General features: G+C 42.4%; 1 protein-coding gene and 2 pseudogenes across 3 annotated transcripts; 2 read left to right on the forward strand and 1 right to left on the reverse strand.

The window, feature by feature from the left end:
- Positions 1-488: 488 nt before the first annotated feature.
- On the reverse strand, positions 489-4228 carry LOC308438411 (olfactory receptor 5BS1-like; the record flags this gene model as incomplete). Its single annotated transcript, XM_080939769.1, has 2 exons — positions 489-651; positions 3465-4228. The coding sequence occupies 2 exons, from the start codon at positions 4226-4228 to the stop codon at positions 489-491; spliced, it is 927 nt and encodes a 308-aa protein (XP_080795895.1).
- Positions 4229-4809: 581 nt separating this feature from the next.
- On the forward strand, positions 4810-8640 carry LOC308438171 (annotated as a pseudogene). Its single transcript has 4 exons — positions 4810-4921; positions 6353-6535; positions 7135-7493; positions 7979-8640. The product of its transcript is annotated as an uncharacterized misc_RNA (transcript).
- On the forward strand, positions 8637-17752 carry LOC308438172 (ATP synthase subunit g, mitochondrial-like; annotated as a pseudogene). The gene is made up of 2 exons: positions 8637-8672; positions 17438-17752. The product of its transcript is annotated as an ATP synthase subunit g, mitochondrial-like (transcript).
- Positions 17753-18315: the final 563 nt, after the last annotated feature.

Below are 18315 nucleotides of genomic sequence, written 5' to 3' on the forward strand. Positions count from 1 at the left end.
TCTTCATTCAGCCCTGAGGTGGCTCACAAGTAACTACTGTGGATTCGGTGAGCTGGGTCTCCACACAGGACTCTAGAGACACAGTTAATTTGTTTCTTTTTCAGATACTTTGACTTTTAGGTCTTGCAATGAAATTTTGGGGGTGGGTGGGAAAGATGGAAACAAATGGGAATTGAATCTAACTGAGGCAAGTTGATACTTACACAGAATATGGCACTGTTCTCCCTGGTGGTCAGAGAGACTGATTCACAGAAAACCAATAGCATGGAAATGAATAGTGAAGCTCCGAGGATTTTCTAGTTACTAAGTGGGTCTTTTGGATGGCTCAGGTGTCACTGCTCTATTCTGGAGGGTTCCTAATATACTTCCACTAGGGGGCAGGGCAGCAGAGGATGAGAAACTATTCTCTGGAGGGGACAGAGAGATGGCAAGACCTTTTCCAGCACCTTCCCTACAACTCCTACCCCTGATGGAGCAGGAGAGTCTGCCTACAAGGTCAGTCTGCACTTCCTGCTCAGCATCCTCCTCAGAGCCGCCTTGACGTCCTTGTTTTTCAGGCTGTAGATGAGGGGATTTAGCAGTGGGGTCACCACACTGTACTGCAAAGAAAACACTTGTTCCAAAGCTGAGCCGGATGCTGGAGTCATGTACCTTAGGAGGAATTACACAAAGGAGCAACGTGAACTCAGGAACTCAGGATGGGGATCAGGATACCACCCAAGTCTGTGGTCCATCCCACTCCCTCAGAGTGCTCAAAGTGTACCTCAGGGTCACCATGGCAACAGGGGACCTGTCAGCACCAACTGTTCACTAAGTTCTCTTTGTGGTCAGGCTGGGTGTTAGTTTGGAACCTCATTCCACTGTCATTGTCACCCTCACTGGGAAGTCGGTCACTTCTGCCCTCACAGGCTTCCAGTCAGGAGTGAATGCACAGAGAGGAGAACAAGTTCTGTGGACTGAGGGGCTCTGGTTAGGATCAGACCAAGTCCTTTCCACCTCCTTCCCACTCTTCCAAGCATCATGGCTTGTGGCCATGACAACAGCACTACCCCTTTTCTATAATCACAACAATTCTGAAACAGGAGACTCTCACTCAGTGATGATTGTTTCCTTTGTAAAACTACTTGTCTAGTTCACAAAATTGTTATTGTTTCTCATATCATGGCCCTGACAATTACTCTCAATCACAGTAAATCATCATCGTCATCATCACCATCATCATCATCACCACACCCTGTGTGTTGGAGTGTTTGCATGTACATGTGCATGTGCACCGTGTGGATGCCTGGTACTCATGGTGTTCAGGAGACGGATCCTGGTCCCCTGGAACCGGATGTCGTGAGCCTCCATGTAGGTGGTAGGAACCTAACCTGGGTCCTCTGCAAGAGCAGCAATTGTTTCTAACCACTGAGCCATCTCTTCAGCCCCAGCACATTATTTTTATAATGCCTGGCAGAATAATATTTTTATTCTCACTTTTTTTTTTTTTTTTTGGCTTGGGAAGGAGCCAAAGTCTGTGAATAACGTGAGATGAAAGTGGATTAAACAGAACATGTGGCGTCAATTTAACATCCTGAGATTAAATCATTGGATGTATCTTAGTATTTCTCGGGTTATTTCTCAAAGAAACATCATTACATTTTTCAACAGCATCACCTTCACTGGGACAAATGTGACATATCCAGAATGTTCTCATGGACTGTGGACTTGATTTAAAAGGTCGAGGGCTGGGGAGACAGATAGCTCCTGTCAGGGACACAGCTGTGTTAATGGAGGACTGTAGTTCACTTCTGAGCACATGTCAGACAGCTCAGGCCCTCCTGTACCTCTAGCTTCAGAGGATCTAATGTCCTCCTGAGATCTCTGCACACATGTGAGTGCATGCACACACACATACATATACAAACACATATACTCACAGACACACATGCATGTATATTCACAGATACATACATACATATACACACAAATAAACATATAAACATGCATACATACAGACATACATAAATACTCAAACACACGTGAGCACAAAGACATACACACATACAACTACATACAGACACACATATACCCATATATACACACACATACATACCCATATACCTATATATGCACACACATCCATATACTCATGCATCCACAACACACATACATACCTACTAACATACAAACATACACACAAGTACATACACATATATACATACATACATATACATACAAACACAGAAGAACACAGACACACATACACACATGCATACATGCACACTCACACACATGCATATACACATATGAACAGAGACACAAACATGCACACATGTGCACACACAGTCTTTAAGGGGAAGGTATTCAGCTATCTATTATTTTAAATCATCTCTTTTTCTAAATTTCTGTGAAATCAGTAGGAGAAATCTTATGGACGCTTTATGGCATCTCTGACATTTATCCTCAGCCGTGGGGAGTTCTCCCATACCCAGCTTTACCTCATCAATTCTCTCCCTGACACAGCAAAGGGGACAAACACTGGGCAGTGTACTCACATCCAGCTCAGCAGCAGAAGCACAGGCGTTATTTATCTGTCTTAGGTAGGGGAACCTCAATGGTCACAGCGCTTCCTTGAGACAGGGCAAGATCATGGGATACACTTAGCTGGGGTCACAGCCATCTTGCTTTGGGATTTCTGATGAATACTTCATCCCTCTGCAAACTCAAGCTGTTTACCTGACATGGGGGTTAAAGCAGTAGGAGTGACCTCACACCAATATGGAGCCTGGCTACACCCAGAAGTTAGTGAACAGTTAGTGCCTAATAATAACAGTGTGGACCAACTGTGCTGACATCAACTCCTAGTAGGAAGGGAGCTGGTGTCTCCATCAAAGATGCTGGACTTCTCTTCTTTCTCAAGCACTACATAAAAATCTACCAAAGATTCTAAGTTTTTCTTTGAGAACTCAAATCATAGATTAGTGTGGTATTAGTCTTTGGCCAAGCTGCATTCTAGAACAGACAATTCATCCTGGAAAAAAAATGGACTCCTGTTTCTTCTGGAAAACAGGTATCACTAGGCACCCAGCTTTAAAACCATTATACTCCTGATACTGGGGATTGAAGGAATGTGCCCCTATGCCTGGCCTACAGGGTTTCCTCTCTCTTTCTCTCACTTTACTCCACCCAATCACTTCTTTCCTCCTCCCTCCCTCAATGTCTCTTTCTCTTCTCTCCCTCTTTTTCCTCCCTCAATCTTTCCCTCCTTCCTGTCTCTTTGTTTTGTCTCCCTCTCTCCCTCCTTATTTGAAAACCTCTCAGCCAGTCCACTGCAGAGCTGTAGAGGAGCTCCAGCCCTTGATATCCAAGACAGAGCTTCAGAATGGCTCCTTCTAGCCACATGACTGTGCTGTTCTTTAGGTCAAGAGTGGTTAGGAGAGGGATGCTCGGCACTTCTGAGTAGGGACTACCACTTGACACACCTGAACACTCCTGAACCATAAAAGATGGTAACCACAAGGAAATGGGAAGAACAGGTGGAGAAGATCTTGCTCCGACCAGTGGCTGAGTTGATGCCCAGGGCTGTCTTGATGATTCTGCTGTAAGATCCCAGCAGGAGGACAATTGAACCAAAACCCAAGATCACCAGTGTGGTCAGCATGGAGGCAACAGTTATGTGGGGGTCAGAACAGACCAACAGGAGCACTGGAGGAAGCTCACAGGCAAAACTGTGGATGAGGTTCGGGCCACAATAGTTCTCCTGAGCTAACAGGAGGGTGTTTACCAGGCCAACACTCATTCCTATGACCAAGGATGCAGCCACCATCCCAGAACAAATTTTTCCATTCATAGTGACCACATACAACAGAGGGTGGCACACAGCCTGGAACCGGTCATAGGCCATGGCAGAAAGAAGGCAGGCTTCAGTGGCCCCAGAAAATATGACCAGGGCAATCTGCACGAAACACCCAATGAAGGATATGGTTTTCCCCTCAGAAATAAGGTTCCTCAGCAACTTGGGCGTAATGACTGAAGAGTAGAAAGCATCCATAAAAGAGAGGTATCTCAGGAAGAAGTACATGGGGGTACGGAGGTGGGCATCAAAGCTGATCAGCATCAGCATCAGCAGGTTGCCCCCGAGGGTCAAGAGGTAAATCACCAAGAACAGTACAAAGAGCAGTACCTGGCTCCAAGGGCTGCTGGTTAGTCCCTGGAGCACAAACTCAGTGACATTTCTAACTTCCATGAAGCATTCAAGCTGAGAGACCAGTACTGAAGAGACAGCTCAGCTGTGCTGTGGGCCCAGGATGGTGAATGGCGCTGCTGGGCTGACTCCGTGGTAGCGCCTAAAGCGGGGTGTGGGCAGTTGCCCGGATGTGGCTTTACTTCTCTGTGGATCCTCAGTACTTTCTAGCTCAGGGCAGTGAGCTCCTGCCCGAAGTGGAGAAGGTGTGTGGAAAGTGTGTAGAGGAGACCTGGGGAGACAGGGAAGGGGAAGGAAGATTAGAAATCAGGAGGAAGGATGGGAGGAAGCCGAGGGCAGATCCCAGGACACTGAGAGGCTTCTGTTCTTCTTCCCAAGAGAGTGAAGTTCAAGCTGCAAGAGGAATGACTGGCCCAGGAAATCAGCAGCAAACATTTTGGCCTCTAGGAGACAGACCATAGTGATGTCTGAATAAGTGCTAGAGGCACTGTTGACACATCATGAGGTACAAACCCCTCTCTGTCCTCTAGGTTTGCAAATCACTTGTAATGTTTATAATAAAGAAGGTATCAGTGGAGTAGGTCAGATGGTTTAACCAGTGCGGGTGCTTGCCAGCAAGGACGATGAACCGAGTCCTGTCCCTGGACCCGGAGTGGGAGGAGAGTGCTGACCTCTTACAAGTTGTCTTCTGGACCCACATGTATGCAGTGGGCACCATGCACCAATCCAAGAAATGTAAGGAAGAAAAATCTGGAAAACTAGATGGTTTCTAAGCTCCATTCCATTTAAGACCTGCTAAGAAAGACATGTCTGGGTATTTTTGTGGGAGTGCATTTACTACTGAATAGAAATCCCTGTCATTCTGTTTGCTACTCGAAGCAGAGGTGGCCACAGTTTCATGGAAGCCAGATGGAGGGGGCCGTTAAAATGGATGTAAGGGCTGTGTTCCCGAGCCCTTCCAAAGCCTTCTAGCTTTAGTGAGTCACAATGTGCTCCGTTCCTACTGCATTCCCAGGGTTTAGCACAAGACCTGAGATTCTGAATTGGATATAGTTAAAATCAGACCACAGTTAGAGACTCAGCTTCTGAATGTTACACATATTATCTCCCCAAAGGAGGAGGGTAAACCTTACTTGGTAGAAGGGACAGTTACAAGGTTCAGTTGAGACCAGAGGAAGGGAAAGAGGTGCCTTTCTTCTCAGAACATAGCTAGAAGGTTCCTAAGTGGGGATCTCCCTCTCCTCACAACTTACCCAATTCTGGGTTCCCCAGCTGGGCACCTTTAGGAGAAATGGATGTGAATAAGATTTATCCTTTCCTCCATCCCGAGGCCAAACCTGGTGAGTGTGGAGGAGATGCCCAGAGCACATCCTTCCCACAATGCGCAAAGCTGAGAATCTTGGTTTCCCTGGGCTTCCCTTGGCTCTGTCCTAGGGGATGCAGGCAAGGGACTTCTGGGAACTGAGCTATTTAAAATTTGGTTTTGAGCCCTAGCCTTTAATGGCTGAACTGTCTCTCTAGCACTCAAGAGACTTCTGAATAAGGTTTCATCCCCCATAGTCTTTGTGTCCAAGGGGAACCATAGTTTTCCAAACTTCCACTTTCAAATAATGGCCAGAGGGACTTGAAGTCATCTTCAGACCTGAGAGGATGAATAAGTCCCTAGAGAGATTCTTAAGCAGGTCAGCTCTGATTCTCAATGGGTCCTCGTGACTGACTCTTTCTCTGTGTTGCTCTTGCTGCAACAGGTTACATTATACAAGGGAGCCCCAGGCGGCCAGGATACTGCTTTTAGTTCTATTATTATGTAAAAATATCAGTGATACATGAGTAGGTCACAGGTATCATTATGGTATATGTACACAAAATTCTGAGAACACACATGTACATGCATAGACACACTGACACACGCATGCATACATGCACATGCGTACCCACAGGACCTGGCACATAGACAACATATGAACATCGATTTGTCTCTCTGGTATGGCTCAGCTCTGCTTTCATATCTCCTGGGCCTCCTCCCTTGTGCTTCTTCCCCTAAGTGCACTTTTACTGACTATAACCTCCCCGCATTATTCAGGCAGCCCTACCAATCTAATAAAATATTTAGCCGATAATCCAAAGAACAAAACAAAAATAAACCTGCTTTTTCACTTGCCATAGACCCCCACCCCCGTGCTGCTCTGGCTCCACCACGCTCCCTCTGCACTATCAAGCTAGAGCAGCTGTCCCCAGCCATCACCATGATCATCTACCCGGACCTCATCAGCCATGGAGAGCTGTTCTCTGACATCTACCAGATCCAGGAGATCGCCGAAGGCTGTGTTGGAGGTGGAGGGCAGGATGGTCAGCAGAACAGAGGGTGCCATCCATGACCCGCTCATTGGTGGAAATGCTTCCACTAACATTCCGGAGGGCAAATGTACCGAAAGCACAGTGCTCACCGGTGTTGACATTTTCATGAAATGAAGTTTAATGAACCCAAAGCGTGGCCTTGTTGCACACACACGCTTGACCTCACATTTACAAATATCACCTGCAGAGTTTATTTAGTGTCACTCATGCATATATACATGTGTTTAGGGCTGGTTGCTTCTGTTCTCCTGTCTGGGGCTCCTGTCATGAGCAGACTGGCTAATTCCTCTCCTAGTGGTCACTCCTTGCTAGTGTTTCTTCATCTAGGGGCAAGGCCTTGATTCCCCCATCCACCATGGCATGTCAGCTGTTGTCACTTTTTAGGTTTTATTTAGGTGGCCACATTGGTGAGATTTAGTGAGTACAGCTTCCCTGTAATTTATAGACAGATGCCCTGAGCCCCTGGCTTCTGTGACCCCTCCACCCCTTCTTCCATGGTGTCCCCTGAGCCTTCAGTGTGGCGGCTGTGTTGTCGAAGTATCAGTTGGTGTCAGGCACCCTCTGTCAAGGGTTCTGTAGGTTTTGACCATTATGCCGCGTCTACATAAGGAGCCTGAGGTACACAGTCTGCGAGGACATCCAGCAGTTTTTCATCGGCTCCGGCTGACTCTGAAATCAATCTCAAAAATGGGTACAGTTTCGTGGAGTTCGAGGACTCCCGTGATCCGGACGATGCCGATTACGAGCTGAACATCAGGGAACTGTGCAGCGAGCTGGATCGATCGTAGAGCACTGCCGGGTCCGAGCCGCGACCACAGTGGCTACAGCTACAGAAGCCGCAGTGGTGGAGGTACAGGCGTTGGAGGACTTCTGACAGGGACAAACATGGACCACCTGTTCGTACAAATTACAGACTTGTTGTAGAAAATCTGTCTAGTCGTTGCAGTTGGTGAAAGACCTCCGAAGGGAGACCCTCACTCAAATCTCAGGAGAGGCGCGCACCCAGCGAGGCACCGAGACCAGACTTGCTGCAATCCCACGAGGAAGTTTATTGAAAGTGAAACAGAGTGAGATCTCAGGCCAGCATGCTGTGGTCGAGATTTATACACCACGCAGGGGTAGAGGAGTTCGACCCCGGCCTGAATTTGTAACGGGCTTATAAAGGCAAAAACCACAAAAGAGGGGGAGGACAGGGGGAATGAGGAAATTCAAAGGGGACAATGAGGAAATTCAAAGGGGAAGAATCATACATTTTTTTAGCTGTACACCCGGGGCACACCTAGGGCGTTGAAACATTCCACAGAGGTCATCCGGACCTTCTGTGGTTATTTTGGGAACTCAAATCTCAAGAAACTTCCGGGAGCAATTACCTGCAGAGGCGAGGGCCCTAGGGCAAGGAATCAGTGTCCTTTGACAACTTTTTACTCTTCATTGGCAAGACATGAAGAATTTCATGCGGCGAGCAGGAGAGGCAACTTACGCAGATGCTCACAAAGACAAGTGGAGGTGTAATTGAATTTGGATAATACTCTGACATGAAGCATGCATTGGATAAAATGGGCAGCACAGAAATAAATGGCAGAAATATTAGGGTTATTGAAGATAAGCCACGAATAAGCCATAGGCCTGGGTCTAGAAGTAGATCCAGATCACGGTCTAGAAGATCTCGGAGTAGGAGTCTAAGAAGCAGCCGCAGTAGATCTCGGAAGTATCTTAAAAAGTCGCTCCCGGAGGTCTCAGATCAAAGGTCAATCCCCATTCTGCTCAAAAAGCAGGAAATTCAGATCAAAGAGCAAATCTAAGCCTAAATCTGATGGGGTTCCCATTCACACTCAAGAAGCAGATCTAAGGGTAAGTATGGGACTTCACGAAGTAGGTCACGTTCTCAGTCCGCCAAAGAAAATCGAAAAGGGGATATAAAGTCAAAATTCAGATCCCGAAGTCAGTCTCCATCCCATTCGTCTGCTCCACCCTCGAAGGCTTGCTCCGTGTCCCCTCCCCCAAAAAACCTTCACAGTCCCAGTCTAGATCTCGTTCAAGGTCCAGATCAAGTTGCAGAGATTAGCCCTGAACTCTACGATCTTCGCGCGGTATGACGGAACACTGGCTCAGGCAGTTACTCTTCCGGGTTTGTGTTCAGCCTCTTCTTCAAGAGGATTTCCTAAAAAGGGAACACAGGAATTTGATTTGTGGCTAAATTTAATGAGAAAAAGATGAATTTCTAAACTGGTATTATGAAGCCCTCTCCCTTCTTTGTAAAAATTAATATGATTTTGATTTTGTAGCCTTTGAGTTAAAATGACTTTTGTAAATATTAAGTTCACTGAGTTTTTTTTTAGAGTATTGCAGCAAGATCTGCCGCAGGGTTCTGTTGTTTGGTTTTGCTTATTCTTAAATTAACTGTTCAAGCTTTGGATACTGCAGGCTTAAGAGGGAAAACCCGAATTTTCAATTATGTTGGCTTTTTATAAAGCTTGAGGTATGTAAGATTTAAATAAAAGCTTGCTACCCCAAAAAAGTGATTTCTTCATAGTCAGGACACCAGCAGTCAGTCCAACAGCAAACATCAAACACAAATCAGTAGCAGCTGCTAATCCAGAGGCACTGTAGTGCTCCACCAATCAGCACATGTCAAAGCAGCAAGACTCCAGTGAAAGACCAGAAGTTAGTTCATTGGTGCTTTTCTCTCTGTGAAGTGGAGACCAGCATAGTGTTGTAAGGCATATCAATGTGAGAGCTTCCTCTCACTGTCTCTGGAGTTCTGTTTATATTTTTTTCTAAGCATCACGTGCCCTCTCACGTGTCTGCTTCAGCAAAATAGCCTCTCACAAGACAGCTTCCAGAAAAACATCACCTGACACCACTGAGTTGAAACTGAACAGAGACACAGTGAAACTAAGAGAAGTTGTGAACCAAATGAATTTAACAGACATCTATGGGATATTTCATCCTAAAACAAAAGAATATACCTTCTTCTCAGCACCTCATGGTACCTTCTCCAAAACTGACCATAGAGTCAGTCACAAAACAGGCCTCAACAGATAGGAGCTGATTGAAATAACCCCATACATCCTATCAGATCACCATGGACTAAGGCTGGTCTTCAATAAAAACAAAAACAACAAAAATTCCACATACACATGGAAGCTAATCAATGATCTACTCAATGATAGCTTGGTCAAGGAAAAAAATAAAGAAAGAAATCAAAGACTTTTTAGAATTTAACGAAAATGAAGGAACAACATACCCAAACTTATGGGATACAATGAAAGCAGTGCTAAAAGGAAAACTTATAGCACTGAGCACCTCAAAAGAAAAAACAAAACTGAAGAGAGCTTACACTAACAACTTGACAGCACAGCTGAAAGCTCTAGAACAAAAAGAAGCAGATACACTCAAGAGGAGTAGATGCAGGAAATAATCAAACTCAGAGCTGAAAGCAACCAAATAGAAACAAAAAGAACTATAGAAAGAATCAATAAAACCAAGAGCTGGCCATCTGCCACCTGAACAAGCAGTTCCCAAAGGTAAAGGCCTGGTGAGGTTGGGGTTACGAGTACCCAGGAGGCAGAGAGATCTCTTCTGAGTGCACACGGAAAGCGCGCCCCTCCCCTGCCTGATCCAGGGACCAGGAACCCAGCATTGGGACCTCTGTTCCCACCTGGCGGCTTTGGGGCGCAGAACAGGGCTCAGTACCATCCGCCACCTGGACCAGCGGAGATCCAGGGACACAGACCAGGTACAAGGGAAAGGCAAGAACATATCACTGACAACAAGATGGCAAGAGGAAAGTGAAAGAGCATATCCCAAGGAAACCAAGACAACCTGGCAACACCAGTACCCAGCTCTCCCATCACAGCAAACAGCGGAATGCCAAACATTCCAGAAAAAGAAGACGCAGACCTAAAATCATACCTCAAGATGATGATAGAGATCCTTAAACAAGAACGGGAGGAAAAGCAAAAAGAATCAGAAGCTTTTAAAGAGGAAACAAGAAAAACACTCAAAGAACCCAAAGAACTAGAGGAAAACAGAACCAAAGAGATGAAGGAATGGAAGAAGGAATTTAAAACGAAAATTGACACAATAAAGAAAACACTAAAAGAGATAACCCTAGGGGTAGAACACCTAAAAAAGAAATCATGAGTCACAGATGCAAGCATTTCCAATAGACTACAAGAGATGGAAGAGAGAATCTCGGGGGCCGAAGACAACATTGAAAACATAGACAAAACAGTCAGAGAAGATGCAAAAACCAAAAAGCTCCTAACCCAAAATGTCCAGGAGATCCAGGACACAATGAGAAGACCAAACCTAAGGATAATAGGAATAGAAGAGGGAGAAGAATGTCAACTAAGAGTCACAGTAAATATCTTCAACAAAATTGTAGAAGAAAACTTCCCTACCCTTAAGAATGAGATGACCATGAGCATAAAAGAAGCCTTCAGAACTCCAAATAAGTTGGACCAGAAAAGAAATTCCTCCCGACACATAATTGTTAAAACACAAAGTACCCAAAGCAAAGAAAAAATACTAAAAGCAGTAAGGGAAAAAGGACAGGTAACATATAAAGGCAGACCAATCAGAATCACACCCGATTTCTCAACAGAGACTATGAAAGCTAGAAGAGCCTGGACAGACATCCTGCAGACCAAAGAGAGCACAAGTGCCAGCCCAAGCTGCTATACCCAGCAAAACTATCAATCACCATAAATGGAGAAATGAAGATATTTCAAGACAAATCTAAATTTACACAATATCTGACCACAAACCCAGCACTACAATGAATTATAGGTGGAAAACCCAATAGAATGAGGGGAACTACAACCCAGTAAAAACAAGAAAATTCCTAAGCAAGAAAACCAAAAGAAGAAAGAGACACAGACACAACTCAACCTACAAAAGCAATAATAGCAGAAAACAGCAACCACTATTCCTTGATATCTATTAACATAAATGGACTCAACACCCCAATAAAGAGACATAGGCTATCAGACTGGATACATAAACAAAATCCAGCATTTTGCTGCATACAGGAAACTCATCTCAGAGACAAAGACAGACACTATCTCAGAGTAAAAGGTTGGGAAAAAACTTCCAAGCAAACAGCCCCCAAGAAGCAAGCTGGAGTAGCTATTCTAATACCGAATAAAGTAAATTTCCAACCAAAAGTTATCAAAAAAGATAAGGAAGGACACTTTTTACTCATTACAGGGGAAATCTATCAGGAGGAACTCTCAATCCTTGACATACATGCTCCAAATATAAAAGCACCCACATTCATGAAAGAAACCCTACTAAAGCTCAAAAAATACATTTCACCCCACACAATAATAGTGGGAGACTTTAATACCCCACTCTCGCCAATGGACAGATCATGGAAACAGAAACTGAACAAGGACACTGTAAAACTAGCAGAAACTATGAACCAACTGGAATTAATAGATATCTACAGAACATATCATCCTAAAGTAAAAGAATACACCTTCTTCTCACCACCCCATGGCACCTTCTCAAAAATTGACCACATAATTGGACACAGAACGAGCCTCAATCGATATAAGAAGATTGAAATACTCCCATGCATCCTCTCAGATCACCAAAGTCTAAGGCTGGTCTTTAACAACAACAAAGACAACAAAAAGCCCACATACACCTGGAAACTAAACAACGCTCTGTTAAACGATATCAGGGTCAAAGAAGAAATAAAGAAAGAAATTAAGGACTTTCTAGAATTCAATGAAAACGAAAACACAACATACCCAAATCTATGGGTTGCAATGAAAGCAGTACTGAAAGGAAAACTCAAAGCTCTGAGCGCTTCCAAAAAGAAACTGGAGAGAGCATACATCAGCAACTTGACATCACAGCTGAAAGCTCTAGAACAAAAGGAAGCAGATACACCAAAGAGGAGTAGACAGCAAGAAATAATCAAACTTAGGGCAGAAAGAGACCAAATAAAAACAAAAAGAAGCATTGAAAGAATCAACAAAACCAAGAGCTGGTTCTTTGGGAAAATCTACAAGATTGATAAACCCCTAGCCAGACTAGCTAGAGGGCAAAGAGAGAGTATCCAAATTAACAAAATCAGAAAGTAAAGTGGAGCCATAACAACTGAAACTGAGAAAATTCAAGAAATCATCAGATCCTACTAAAAAGCCTATACTCCACAAAGTTGGAAAATCTGGAGGAAATGGATGAATTACTAGACAGATACAAGATTCTAAACTTAAACCAGGACCAGGTAAACCATCTAAATAATCCCATAACACCTAAAGAAATCAAAAGTCATCAAAAGCCTCCCAACCAAAAAAAGCCTAGGTCCAGACAGGTTCAGTGCAGAATTTTATCAGACATTTATTGCGGACATAACACCAATACTCTCCAAACTATTCCACAAGATAGAATCAGATGGAATACTACCTAACTCATTTTTTGAGGCTACAATAACCCTCATTCCTAAACCACACAAAGACCCTACAAGGAAAGAGAACTTCAGACCAATCTCACTTATGAACATTGATGCAAAAATACTCAACAAAATTCTTGCAAACCGAATCCAAGAACACATCAAAACGATCATTCACCATGACCAAGTAGGCTTCATCCCTGGTATTCAGGGATGGTTTAACATACGGAAATCCATCAATGTAATCCACCATATAAACAAACTCAAAGTAAAAAACCACATGGTCATCTCACTAGATGCTGAGAAAGCATTTGACAAAATTCAACACCCCTTCATGTTAAAAGTCCTGGAAAGAACAGGAATCCAAGGTCCATACCTAAACATAATAAAAGCAATATACAGCAAACCAACAGCCAACATCAAACTTAAAGGTGGGAAACTTGAAGCAATCCCACTAAAATCAGGGACTCGACAAGGCTGCCCACTCTCCCCCTACCTATTCAACATAGTACTGGAAGTCCTGGCTGAAGCAATTAGACAGCAAAAGGAAATCAAAGGGATACAAATTGGAAAGGAAGAAGTAAAAACATCACTATTTGCAGATGACATGCTAGTGTACTTAAGTGAACCCACAAATTCCACCAGAGAACTCCTACAGCTGATAAACAAGTTCAGCAAAGTGGCTGGATATAAAATTAACTCAAACAAATCAGTAGCCTTCCTCTATTCAAAGGACAAACATGTGGAGAAAGAAATTAGGGAAAAGATACTCTTCACAATAGTCACAAAAACTATGAAATACTGTGGTGTGACTCTAACTAAGCAAGTGAAGGACCTGTATGACAAGAACTTCAAACCTCTAAAGAAGGAAATTGAAGAAGATCTCAGAAAATGGAAAAATCTCCCATGATCATGGATTGGAAGGATCAACATTTTAAAAATGGCCATCCTACCAAAAGCAATCTACAGATTCAACACAATCCCCATCAAAATTCCATCACAGTTCTTCATTGAGTTGGAAAGATCAATGTGCAATTTCATCTGGAATAATAAAAGACCTAGAATAACGAAATTCATCCTCAACAACAAGAAAACATCTGTGGGAATCACTATCCCTGACCTCAAGCTATATTACAAGGCAATTGTGCTGAAAACTGCATGGTACTGGTACAGAAATAGGCACGTGGATCAATGGAATAGAATAGAAGATCCAGAAATGAGCCCTCACGTATATGGTCACCTGATTTTTGACAAAGGAGCTGTAAACATTCAATGGAAAAAAGACAGCCTGTTCAACAAATGGTGTTGGTCCAACTGGCACTCAGCATTCAGAAGAATGAAAATAGACCCTGTCTTAGTCTCCTTGTACAAAGCTCAAGTGTAAGTGGATCAAAGATCTCCACATTAAACCAGATACACTGAAACTATTAGATGAGAAAGTAGGGAAAACCTTAGAACACATAGGCACAGGAGAAAATTTTCTGAACAAAACACCAATGGCTCAAGCTCTAAGGTCAAAAATTAACAAATGGGACTTAATGAGACTGCAAAGTTTCTGTAAGGCTAAGGACATTGTCAAGAAAACAAAACAGCACCCAACAGAATCGGAAAAGATCTTTACCAACTCCACATCAGATAGAGGCCTAATATCTAAGGTATACAAAGAACTCAAAAAGCTAGACACCAGAGAATCAAACAACCCTATTAAAAAATGGGGTACAGAGCTAAACAAAAATTTCTCAATTGAGGAATATCAAATGGCTGAGAAACATCTAAGGAAGTGCTCAACATCCTTAGCCATCAGGGAAATGCAAATCAAAACAACCCTGAGATTCCACCTCACACCAGTCAGATTGGCCAAGATCCAAAACTCAGATGACAGCAGATGCTGGCGAGGTTGTGGAGAAAGAGGAACACTTCTCCACTGTTGGTGGGGTTGTAAACTGATACAACCACTCTGGAAATCAGTCTGGCGATTCCTCAGAAAATTGGACTTAGTACTACCTGAAGATCCAGCTATTCCACTTCTGGGCATATACCCCAGAGACACTTCAATATACAACAAAGATACATGCACCACAATGTTCATAGCAGCTCTATTTATAATAGCCAGAAGCTGGAAAGAACCCAGATGTCCTTCAGTAGATGAATGGATACAAAAATTGTGGTACATTTACACAATGGAGTACTACTCAGCTATCAGAAACAATAACTTAACCAAATTCTTAAGAAAATGGCTGCATCAAGAGAATATCATCCTGAGTGAGATAACCTAGTCACAAAAGAACAGACATAATATGCAGTCACTGATAGTGGGATGCTAACCCCAGAGGCTCAGACTGCCCCAGAAACAACTCACAGACTGTGTGAAGTTCAAGAAAAAAACAAAACAAAACAAAACAAAAAAACCATTATGCTCAATCCTTACACACCAAGAAAGCATTGACTAATTCCGGGTTACATCCTGTTTTACATGTGCTTTTTGCTCATTGTAACTAGTAAGACCTTAATGCAGAGTATCAAACCTTAAAAAAAATGCTTAAAATTTTGTACATTTATCTTTGTTTTTTTTTAAAAAATAAAGTTCTTCAAAAAAAAAAAAAAAAAAAAAAAAAAAAAACAAGAGCTGGTTCTTTGAGAAAATCAAGATTGATAAACCCTTAACCAGCCTAACTAGAGGCCATAGAGAGAGTATCCAAATTAACAAAATCAGAAATGCAAGGGAGCCATAACAACAGAAATTGATGAAATTTAAGAAATCATCAGATCCTACTACAAAAGCCTAAACTCAACAAAACTAGAAAATCTAGAGGAAATGGACAATTTTCTAGACAGATACCAGGTACCAACGTTAAAGCAGGATCAGATAAACAATCTAAACAGCCCCATAACCCCTAAAATAATAGAAGCAGTTGTCAAAAACCCCCCAATCAAAAATGACCAGGATCTGATGGGTTTAGTGCAGAATTCTATCAGACCTTCATAGAGACCTAATACCAATACTCTCCAAACTAGTCTACAAAATAGAAACAGAGAGAATACTACCCAACTCATTCTTTGAAGCCATAATTATGCTCATTCCTACACAAAGACCCTACAAAGAAAGAGAACTTTAGACCAATTTCCCTCATTAACATTGATGCAAAAATACTCAATAAAAACTGAATGCAAGAACATATAAAAAACAATCATTCACCATGATCAAGTAGGCTTCATCCCATGGATGCAAGGATGGTTCAATATATGGAAATCCATCAATGTCATCTACTATATAAACAAACTGAAAGAAAAAAAAAAATGCCCATCTATCTCTCTAGATGCTGACAAAGCATTTGACAAAATTCAACAGCACTTCATGTTAAATGTTTTGGAAAGGTCAGAAATTCAAGGCTCATACTTAAACATAGTAAAAGCAATATACAGCAAACCAGTAGCCAACATCAAACTAGATAGTGAGAAACTTGAAGCAATCTCACTAAAACCAGGGACTAGGCAAAGCTGTACACACTCTCTCTACCTATTCAATATAGTACTGGAAGTACTAGCCAGAGCAATCAGACAGCAAAAAGAAGTCAAAGGGATAGAAATTGAAAAGGAAAAAGTCAAAATATTACTATTTGTAGATGATATGATAGTATACTTAAGTGACCCCAAAAATTCCACCAGTAAACTTTTACAGCTGATAAATACCTTCAGCAAAGTGGCTGGATATAAAATTTACTCAAACAAATTACTAGCCTTCCTCTACTCAAAGGACAAACAGGCTGAGAAAAAAATAGAGAATCAACACCCTTCACAATAGTCACAAAGAATATAAAATACCTTGGGGTGACCCTAAGGAAGCAAGTGAAGGATCTGTATGACAAAAACTTCAGGTCTCTGAAGAAGGAAATTCAAGAAGATCTCAGAAGGTGGAAAGAACTCCCATGCTCATGGATTAGAAGGATCAACATAGTAAAAATGGTCATTTTACCAAAAGCAATCTACAGATTCAATGTAGTCTCCATCAAAATTTCAACTCAGTTCTTCATAAAGTTAGAAAGAGTAATTTGCAAATTCATTTGGAATAATAAAAAACCCAGGATAGCAAAAATCATTCTTAACAATTAAAAAAAAAAAAAAACTTCAGGGGAAATCACCATCCCTGACTTCAAGATGTATTACAAATAAATCATGATTAAAAAAAAAAAAAAACCTGTCTGATACTAGAATAGAATCGAAGACTCAGAAATGAACCCACACACCTATGATCACTTAATATTTGACAAAGGAGCAAAAAACACTCAGTGGAAAAAGGACAGCATCTTCAACAAATGGTGCTAGTTCAACTGGCAGTCAGCATGCAGAAGAATGCAAATAGATCACTTCTTATCCTCTTGTACAAAGCTCAAGTCCAAGTGGATCTAAGACCTCCACATAAAACCAGGTACACTGAAACTAACAGAACAGAAAGTGGGGAAGAGGAGACATACCTTCCACCTTAGACCACGGCCAAGTTCATCCGTAATCTCTCAGAGAAGGCACCGTAGATGGTGGCCGTTGCTGTGACTTACTCGAAGCCTCAATTGGCCACATTTTGGCACTACACCAAGGTTGAGCTGGTTCCCCCAACCCCTGGTGAAATCCCTACAGCTATTCAGAGTGTGAAAAAAATAATCCAGAGTGCTAAAACTGGCATCTTCAGACACCTTACAGTTAAGGAAGCTGTGCTGAATGGTTTGGTGGCCACTGGGGTGTGGATGTGGTTTTATATCGGAGAGATCATAGGCAAACGTGGCATTGTTGGTTATGATGTTTGAAGACCAATCTTTAGCTTCTGATTTAAGTTCTTATTTAAATATTCTTGGACCACATGTAATGAGACTGCAATATGAATAAAGTCCTAGCTGTGAAAAAAAAAAAAAAGAAAGAAAGTGGGGAAGAGCTTAAAACATATAGGCACAAGGGAAATTTTCCTGAACAGAACACCAGTGGTGTATGCTCTAAGATCAAGAATCAACAAATGGGACCTCATAAAATTGCAAAGCTTCTGTAAGGCCAGGGACACTTTCAAAAGAACAAAACAGCAACCAACAGATTGGGAAAGGACCTTTACCAACCCTACATTTGATAGAGGACTGGTATCCAATATATACAAAGAACTCAAGAAGTTAAACTTTAGAGAATCAAATAATCCTATTTTAAAATGGGGTACAGAACTAAACAAAGAACTCTCAACTGAGGAATATCTAATGGCTGAGAAGCACCTAAAGAAATGTTCAACATTCCTAGTCATCAGGGAAATGCAAATCAAAACAACCTTAAGATTCCACCTCACACCAGTCAGAATGGCTAAGATCAAAAACTCAGGTGACAGCAGATG

The sequence above is a fragment of the Micromys minutus genome (assembly GCF_963924665.1).
Source record: "Micromys minutus genome assembly, chromosome: 27".
Taxonomy (NCBI): Eukaryota; Metazoa; Chordata; class Mammalia; order Rodentia; family Muridae; genus Micromys; species Micromys minutus.